Source organism: Chanodichthys erythropterus, chromosome 6 (assembly GCF_024489055.1).
Source record: "Chanodichthys erythropterus isolate Z2021 chromosome 6, ASM2448905v1, whole genome shotgun sequence".
NCBI lineage: Eukaryota > Metazoa > Chordata > Actinopteri > Cypriniformes > Xenocyprididae > Chanodichthys > Chanodichthys erythropterus.
Window position 1 is genome coordinate 9,156,104 of NC_090226.1, and position 10,526 is coordinate 9,166,629.

The 10,526-nt window shown below is 35.2% G+C and overlaps 1 protein-coding gene across 1 annotated transcript in view; it reads right to left on the reverse strand.

Moving 5' to 3' along the window:
• Positions 1-9,213, reverse strand: part of diaph3 (diaphanous-related formin 3) — a 332,513-nt gene extending 323,300 nt beyond the window's left edge. The window contains exon 1 of the mRNA XM_067387955.1: positions 8,775-9,213. Within this exon, the coding sequence (XP_067244056.1) occupies positions 8,775-8,915 (141 nt within the window). The 5' untranslated portion in view covers positions 8,916-9,213. The remainder of the gene's footprint in view (positions 1-8,774) is intronic.
• Positions 9,214-10,526: the final 1,313 nt, after the last annotated feature.

Sequence of the window (10,526 nt, forward strand, 5' to 3'; positions counted from 1 at the left end):
TTCAGGCCTCGTCCTCAAACAGCATCAGAGACATCAGGATGGTAATCTCACAGTTGCATCAACATTCATTTCGGGATTCAGTGCATGCTTAATAGGAGCACTCTCGACTAGCTCAAACTGAAATCACGAGCACCAGTGTCCCACTGCCATCACCACAAATATCTCAGCAGGTTCAGGATCAACTGCACCACCCTGGTTCTGCTATGGCGCACTGTTGCCATGGATACAAGAAACAATCTCTCAAGTGTGTGTGTGTGTGTGTGTCAGAGAAAGTTGTTTTCATCATGCCAGTCATGAACGCTCATGCGGTAGCTGCTAGAGTCTGTGCTCTCTCTCTGTTCAATACAGACACTCCTACTGCAGTGGCTTAGAGTGTTCTCAGACACTGAGCACTGTCACCCCTACAGAATATCACTGTCTAAATCTACAGGGGCCATTTTTGCCTTCCAATATTAATGGACTTTCTGTCCTACAGGGTAGCCTAAGAAAGCATTTAAACTATACTTGCACTATTCTCCTTCTTGCTTATTGTGATCAATTGTATTCTGCTTTCAAATAAGGGTCCTTATTTTTCACAATGTTGTACATTCAATAATCTTCACAATTTTCCATATATTTATTTCAAAACATTGTATTTCTATTCTACACAGCAAAACAAGCATGGTGCTAAGTTTGCAAAGTCCACATCACCAACATTCATTACTGTAATGGCTTCAAATAGCCCGCTGAAATAAATATATTGGGGTTTGTAGGAAGAATGAGCAAATTCCTCGATGCAAATATACAAAGGACCCAATTTTACAATAATAACAAGAACTGGTTTACATTTCACCAAATGAAACATCTGGTTACAGATAGAGGCTGAAAACATGCTATACTGTGAAAAAAGAAATGTTTGTAATTCTTATAAAAAAAAAAAAAATACTACAGTAAAAAAAAAAAAACCTTACGATGTATGGTTAAAAAAAAAAAAAATTTTTTTTGGAAGTAAGAGTAAAAAGTAAAAAGACATTCCCAGAGGTCCCTGTGTTGCATCACATAGGGCTGCACAATAATGATAATCATGATAACAACTGATAATTATGATGAAAACAGATGGAGACTATGTAGTTTTCAACTGATTTACATTTTTGCGCCACTGCAGTCAAACAAACTAAAATAGATGTCCTTATCAAATCGCAAAGACCGTATGTTTGCGCTGCACAAAGAGAAGTACGCACTTTGCTCATGTGATCAGCTCTGCGTCTCAGTTTACAGTGAATGAATGCAGTGAACTCCATCTCTGCATGTGCTGAGTTAAGCGTGCATTTTGGAATGTAGCGGGCACCAGTTATGCATTATTTTCACATTTGCATAGTTGACGATTACAGCATTTTACTAGATTTGTAATGAGATGCTTTTGTGAACTTGTTTTCCATCGAAATATAAGCTCGACTGCAGTTTCAATTATAGAAATTAGGACAAAACTAAGTTTAAAAGTTTAATTAAGTTTTAAAAATTTAATTTTCAGTGCATTTGTTTTACAATATATGGCTATTACTGTCAGAGGAATAATATTACATCTATTATTATTATTATTATTATTATTATTATTAAGTGTGTATAATGTGTAATGTAGAATGAGACACTATATCACAACTAAAAGAGGGTTAAACCCTTTAAAGTTCAGATACAAGTCAATGCACAGACTTTTTTCTTTGTTCACAATGAATATGGGTTGGAGGAGCTCAAAGTGCACCAGATTGATTTTTTTTTTATTATTATTATTATTTTTAATGTACAGAATTGCCCAGAATTGCCCACGGACCCCCCTAGAGGGACCCAGGTCCACCCATAACAGTTTAACAAAATCCTGTGGTAAAAATTATAAGGTGTAAAATGTATACCAACATGCCATCCTGTAATGGAAACATTGTCACCGTATTATTTACAGTGAATTTATAGCAACTGACTTTTTTGTTCACACAATCTCTGGGTGCAGATGTGTGAAATAAGGAATGACCTTAAAATGTCAAAAGAAAAATAAATCTTATAACAGAAGAAGCCATCTAAATCAGTGACAGATTGAAACAAAGCCAAAAACTTGCTCTTGCATCTCTCAGCAAACATTGAAAAATCTTGTACTTTACTATCAATCTGTCTCCTTGTGAAAATCTCAAAATGCCTCTAAAAACATGGTCAAAGATATTGTTTGACTCACGCTGTACCTTTTAAAGTCACAGTGTGTATTAGAACAAACTGCTAAAAAAAAAATTATCAAACAATCTTTGGTAGAATGCAAGTAAAATACATCCTACATTTCAGGCTACAGTTGGAAGAGACAACATCCTGCTGGCCTTGCCGACAGCTTAGTTTCCAGTGAGCTTTTCAGCGCACCAGGTAATAAGTGCAGCCACCAAGGGAAACAAGCTATCGCGACTTACTTAGAAAGCTCCAGGTGTAGTATGTTTGAGACCTGAGTGACATAAGCGGAATAAGAAAATTACCTTTCATTACAAACTAAAAAAATCAAAGACAACAGAGGAAAAAGGATGGGGAAAATTGGATATAATTGCTCTGGCCTTGATTAGTTGCAGCTACTTTCCCTGGCATTGTTGTTTCCTGCATTTGTAAAGTCAGATCCTTTTTCATTTAGGTCAGTCAAAAGTTAACTGCACCATTAAGGCAGCAGAACATGTTGTGATAAAAGAAGAGCATCACTGGCAGCTTCTGTAATTGCTTCCTCCACATCGTTCTATTCAGTAAGCCCATTTGGCCTTTCGATGAAGTAAGAGCAGCCTCCATTTTCGAACCCTCACCATACAACCTCATATTCTCTGACTTTTGTCCTTGTTCCTTTTCCTACGTTACTAATTTTAGAGACACTCACTGTATGTGTGGATGTCTTGCCAACAGTAGAAGTCATCCTGTGACATCCAGACAGGATTCCAACTAAATTTTCCAAATCTCAATCAACAAGTCCTGCAGTACCACAGCGGTACTGTCTACCCATCACTGTGGGAACATTTCACGTTAAGCTGCTCAAACTCCTCCAGTCCAAATGAAGGGAGGAAGAGAGAAGTCAGGGTGCTGTCAGAACTGCATGAGAATGAAAGCTCCCTGTAAAACCCATCTAGTTGTTTTGGCTCTGGATATAACGGCAACTATAAAAGCTGAATTTATTTGGGGTTGTTTGGGCATAAATTCCGACTTTCCACCTCAAATCTCCTTGAATTTTCATCCTCCCAAGTGCATTCTTGCAAGTCCACAACAGAGAAATCAATCTGGTATCATAATTGCTGGTAATGAGAGCCATTTGGTTGACCCTAACCATAATCTGTTCCCTTGTTGATGCAGCATTACGGTTGTGCCGAAATCCTTTTTTCTCCCACTCGCATGGTCTCTTGCTCCGTCTCCCTCCCTTACTGGACACAGATGGGGGAGCTGAGTGTTTAGCCTAGGACAATGCTTTCTGAAGGGTAGCCCAGAATGTCACCCGACAAATTTGAACACCTGCTCTGGCAACTGCACCTACTCTGCTAAATTGAGCAGTCTATGACTCAACTAGACCAACTTGCATAAGCTGCATTTTAAAAAATAAATAAATAAATAAATAAAATATTCAGTAACATTTGAGATTTTGAGCTTACCATGCACACATGTCACACTTAACATGCAAAAACTAATTTATCACTCTATTGGACAGCTGAGCATTCGATAATACAAGTTATTCTGGCTTAAGGAACATTACAAAGCAACTCTGAAGACTGACACACACACTTTATGATATAGTTCAAGTTTAGCCCTTACTGGATTTGCAGGTCTTTTATGAATCCAACTATTCTAATATCAAGCCACTTAGCCAGCAAAGTTAACTAGGCTCCTCACCTTTATATTAAAAGGGTTAGTTCACCCAAAAATTATCACATGATTAACTCACCCTCAAGCCATCCTAGGTGTGTATGACTATCTTCTTAGATGATCACAATTGGAGATATATTTAAAAATCTAAATTTATATTTAAATATCCTGGCTCCTCCAAGCTTTATAATGGTTGTAAATGGGAGTTGGGTTTTTGAAACCCAAAACAATGCATCCATCCATCGTAAAAGTAATCCATACGGCTCCAGGGGTTAATAAAGGCCTTCTGAAGCAAAGTAATGGGTTTTTGTAAGAATAAATATCCATATTTAAAACTTTATTAACTATAATAACTATCTCCCAGCAGACAGCAGTAAGCATCGATTTGCAGCAGAAGAGTAACCCCTGACCCAACGCATGATGCAAAGATGAATGCAGAAGCACAGAGGATAGAGCAAAACAAAACACCGGTCACAAATTAAAAGTCTAAAACAAGAATTTTTAAAAGACAAATGTTAGATTTCGATACAAGAGAAAAGGAGCTTGAGTTTGTTGCCCAGCCCTATTTGTTTAAACCGTGAGAGGCATCTACGCTTACACTCTTACATTCTGCGTCACGGGTTACTCTTGTGGCGCAAGTCGACGTTCGCAGCATGTGTACGGTCATTTGCGGGAAGCTAGTTATTTTAATTTATAAAGTTATAAATATGGATTTTTTTTTCGTACAAAATGAATTGCCTCAGAAGGCCTTTATTAACCCCCTGTTATTTTTAATGATAGACAGATGCATTTTTTGGGGGGAGGGGGTGGGCTTCAAACTCCTGACCCCCATTCACTGCCATTATAAAGCCTGGAGGAGCCAGGATATTTTTAAATATCTCTCCAATTGTGTTGGTATGAAAGAAGACAGTCATATACACATAGAATGGCTTGAGGGTGAGTAAATCATGGGATAATTTTCATTTTTGGGTGAACTATTAATAACATCTATGGGGCTGCAAAGGCAAACTGAGGTTTAACGCCTCCATATCATCTTCCTTCATCTACATTCTGCCATAATGGCATGGGAAAGGTTAACCATTTATCAGTCTTGAAAAAGAAGAGATTCTAAGCCATTCATCTGTCAACTTAAATAGAAAAAAAATTAAGTTACAATAAAACGAGGAAAACAAAACACTGAAACAACTATTGTTTACTTTCCATCTGTTAATTAAGTGCCCAAAGCAATGTAATTGTTTATTTTTAATTATGGAGAAACTGGGAAGTACACATAAAAAAAAGCAAGAAAGGTCAAATCATTGCTCAATTTGAAAATATAACCTCCTCTTACTTTCTTCCTCTCACCTCAATTTTCTTTATCAGGCATGCAGCTCATCTTAAATCCTGAATTAGTAATAGCACAAAACTGAAATGGTTATGAAAACATGTTCAAATGTTCTTGGAAATGATACCTGCCTCAAAGCCTTCTTTTTGTGGTGTTATTGTGACACCTACTGGTTAATATAGATACTTGACTTTACACAGTATTTTTTTTTTTTTTTTCCAAAAGAAAAATATAAAATGTAAAAAATAATAATAATGACAGCTCTTTTCCAAACACATAATGGCTGCCAAGTAACTGTTAAGAAGATAAAGGAATAGTGATTTTGTGACAATGAAAAAGAACTTGAAATGCACCCTGTGGAAGCTTTTCTTTTATACAAGTAAAAACAGTGTAATTAAGTCTTAAATCTCAAGTTCTGGTTCAGATTGAAATACTATTGATAAATATCCCTCTCCACTACAAAACAGTGTAAATAATGGATTCCGGAGACATATTTTGTTTCATCTTGTGCTACACAGGATAAAATGACAATAAACCCAACTAATGCTGTTACTTTCACTTTGGCCAAAACCCTAATTTTGAATTAAATGTTGTCCACAATATTTGTAAAGCTTTTGAGCAGTACACAAAAAGATGCTCTCATGACAGTGAAGAGGAAGTAATTATGAACTAACTTCTTACAAAAATTAAAAAACTGATTTGAAGTCCAATCTATGCAGGATAATATAAGGTTTGTGAAGTATATGTCAGTAGTCAAGGTCAATGGTCACTAAAACTTTCAGCAGACTAAATCCCACTGATAACATTAAAATGGTCAGAAACCACAGGAAAAGGACAATACAGTCTTTTCCGGGAACACAGGAGACACAGGGAGATGGCAGGAGCAGATCAAGCACAGCCTGTAACCAGTCAAAGACCAGCTGAGTTTCAAGACAATCCACTACTGGGAAAGTTGCATAAACATAACCATTATGTTAAGACAGTGTCTTAAGATTTAGTATGACCCACTAGCAGTTAGTCAAAAGCATTCAATCTTACTTTTCAGTATAAAATTAGGCAAATCTACGTTTTTAGGGAAATAACTTAAAGAAGTTATGAACAGTCTAAAAGAAAAAGCATTGATGGCTAACTGGTAAGACTAGAATTAGCGGTTTATGCAACTGGCCTGGAGTTAAAAAGTCGGCCTGTGGACCACATTCTGAACTGCACAAGTTCAGCTGTAACGGGTGAAACTGCATAATGGCCTCGAACAGTCACAGCATTCCACACATTCTGACAGTAGACTTCATTCTGATTAAAGAAGTGCAATAATGCTTTGCACTCTGTGACTCAGCAAGGGTGTGTTGATGAAAACATCTCAGAGCTGTTAGACAAATACCACACATGCATTTGGAATAAAGCAAAGCCCATATGTTCAAACTGTTGAAAACAGTTTATGTGGAAAGCTGCTAAAATACAGTCCTTGTGTTTGTACCTGCTTCAACTGACGAGACAACACCCGACAAAAAGTGACTGCAAGAATGTGCAATCAAGACTTACTGCATTTAAATACTTTAGCATAACAACTGACAGAAATAATCTACAAAATATTCCAACAAAGACAAACTATTTAATACTCACAACTTATGTTGGTGCAATGTGGTTTCTATTGTCATGCATTTTAAAGCCTCTGGTAAAAATGACTAAAAAACTCTTAGGAATTTGTAAACCTTGTAGTGTAAATTTTACTTCAAATGTGATTTACATTTCAGTCTTTGACATTAAAGTGACTACTATAGTTTTCAATACCTGCACCAGGGGGGTTTAAACTAGAGGCTGCAGAAATGTTCTAAGAGGTCATTAGGAAAAAAAAAAATTAGACAAAAAAATAATAATAATCTGCCAAATCTATTTAACAGTGAAAAATAATATCTACCCAAATTAATATTTTCAGATAATAGTTTAATAACTTGTTTTGACTTCAGAGCAATTATAGCCAATTAGTTCATTTCAAAAACATGTTGTCTTTATATTATACTAGTCTAAAAGTATAACAAAGTTTGGGATACGATTTTTTTTTTTAATTTATACTTTTATTTTAACATGGACACATTAAATTGATCAAAATTTAAAGTAAAGAAATGTATAATGTTATTTCAAATAAATACCGCTCATCTGTTCATTAAAATCATTAAGCATCACAACCTTTTTCAATATTGATAACAATAAGACATGTTGAAAATTCAGCTTTACCATCACAGGAATAAGTTATGTTTTTAAAAAAATAATAATAATAATAATTATAAATTGTAATATTTCGCAATATAAGTGCTTTAATGTGTTCTTTAAATAAATGTAGCCTTGGTGAGCTTAAGATGCTTTTTTCAAAAAAATCTTAACCTAAAACTTTTGAAGGGTATATAGCTGCTTTGATATTTTAGGAAGCTATTTGGGGGTTCTTGGCATTAAAAAGTTTGAAAACCCCTGACCTAAACCACATGGTGATATTTACAGAAGTCAAAGCACTTTATTTAACATTGGCACGGTGTCACTCATCATGTTGGGTCGGTGGGCTTCCAGAAAAAAACGTTTCTACACCAGCACTAAATCATGACTGGATTATTCGGTCTTATCCCCGAGCTAATTTTATCCTTTGATTTAGCACTGGCAGTCAACAACTAAGTTAAATGGCATTGAAAGAGAGGTTCAATGTGTGTGGGTGTGTTTTTATCCGTCTGTCTCTCTGCTGTCTGTTAAAACACAACCAAAAAATGTTGCTGTTGCTTAAATCCATCTAAAAACAGTCATCATGCTGTCAATTTGAAGAAGTATCTTCAAATTGCATATAATAAAACATTTGATTGCCGAAGAAACAAAGAAAACAGAAAACAACAGATACAAACTAACTTGAATAAGTTTTTATAGTGAACATCAAACCGATGTGTGGATATTCTGTTTTAATTATGTTCAGTTACCTAATGTACATACTTGAATCTATATGTATTTTGCTATGGTCTGAAGTCTGGTGGTTTCTTTTTAAGAAACATTAACATCAGGCCTTGACAGAAAGAAGATATTCATTTTACAAAGTTGTGTCTCTACATTTTGTACATTTATAAACCAGGTAACGTTACTATTAACACTTCATCTTGAAGGACTTCTTTCCATTTTTCTCTGGATTTGAGGATGTTGTTTGGGATGTTAGATATTTAATAAATTCGGTGAAATATCTAACAGGGTTTTTTCTTTGCTGAATATCATTGAGTCCATTCATTCCATGTTACAAATATCCATGTGTATTATTTGACATTATTTTTTATCTGACAGTGTTGACCAATATAGAGTGACAGGTAACATTCACATTGCAACAAAATGAAAGCAGGACAGTGCACCAAAATACAGATGAATACATCTGAATGTAAACAGAATAATTCAAAGTAATTACTTGACACAAAACTTTTGTTAGTTTTGTCCCACTAACGTTACTCAACAACCAGTGATTCGGTACCAGAGACTAGTCAGCAGCAGTGTATAAACAGGGTGGGAACTGGGAACTGGGAACTTATGGTCATTTACTTGAATAATAACTAGATATGATAATAGAGGCACTTTTAAATGATAAACAACTTACAAATTTAGGCTTCTTCTCTCCGTCATCCCCACTTGAACTGCCCTGGGATGACACTCCGACTCCAAATCCTTTCTTTCGATGTATTTTATTCTCCCTCCCTTGATTTGAACCTTCAAATCGTGGATGGCGGTAGTTATCCATATCTAGGTGACGTTATAAAAACTATTTCTACAAGGTTTCCGGGTTTAATGCGAATCTAAGGGCTCATGATATCCCTGAGGTTGACCGTTGAAACAGACAAGCGCGAGCTCGGATTAAGTTGACGTTCGCGAGCGAACATGCACTAGACGCGTTGACAGTAGTTGTTTTCTAATAAGGCGGCTAACGACGGTAATCCAATTGCCAGTTCTTTAGATCTCACTAACACCCCTTTTCAAACCCCTAGATTTGCGTAAGTGTTTAAAATACACTCCGATACTACAAAACCGCCAATTTTCGAAATGTGTATAGGTTGGCAAGGTTAGTAAAAAACTAGAGCTCATTTGAAATACATAGAAGGATCACGAATGTCCCGCAACCTGAAACTCCCGCCTCAGAATCAGCCAATGAAATGCGTTGGATTGAGCAACACGTGATGTTCAGTAAAGAATCTTCCATAGGAAAGAACATTCACACTGGTATGAGCTTCCGCATTTGGTCACAGCCTAGTGAAGAGTGGACTGTCTAGCTTTCACTGCATTCTTGAAATGCAATTGGCAGGATCTGCTGAAGTAGGAAAAAATGCTCTTCGTGAAGTTTTGTAACCAACCCCACCTCTTAAAAAATTCAAACTCTGCTGTATGTTAAAAAGGACACTTTCCAGCCAACCTTTTTGACTCCAAAGTTTTTCAAAGAAACAAAAACTAGGAGTGGCAATATATTAAAATAATTAAATAAAATAATTATAAATTATTAAATTCCATAATTCTTAAGTTTCAATAACTGAATGTTCTTCAGGGTACACTTTTTTAACAAATGAACTTGAATGAATCAACTTTTCTAACCATTTATCATACATATTTTTTACTGACAAAGAGCAATTTAAATCTGATCAAATATTTTAGAGCCTGATATAACTAGAACAATTTATATTCATTTATATATATATATATATATATATATATATATATATATTATATATATATATATTATATATATATTATATATATATATATATATATATATATATATATATATATATATATATATATATATATATATATATATATATAATCATTTTATTCATTTCCATGACTTTTCTAGGTCTAGTAATCATACTTAAAATTCCCTCATACATTCAAGGAATCAGGAATCCTGGTTATTTCATTTTTAGTCATCTTGTCGTCCCCTCTGTGGGTCCCGGCCCCCTGTTTGAGAACCACTGTATTAGACTGCATCTGATAAATTTTAATCTTTCTATGCATTTGTACATATAGTAGACATATTTAGATTTTAAACTCATTTAAAGTTTTCCCTTTAATCAGATACAGCAAATGTGTTTTAACATTCAATGATTGGTGTGCGTTTTCAGTCCTCTGTCTCCCTCTGCTGGACCTTTTCATCAAAGCACTATCTTACATGTATCTCTCTCTCTTAGATAGTCTATACATGTATATACACTACCGCTCAAATTTTATATGTTAATATAAATAATTTATTCCTGTGACAGCAAAGCTGAATTTTCAGCTACCATTTTTGTGCACCCAAATCAGCATATTAGAATGATTTCTGAAGGATCATGAGACACTGAAGACTGGAGTAATGATGCTGAAA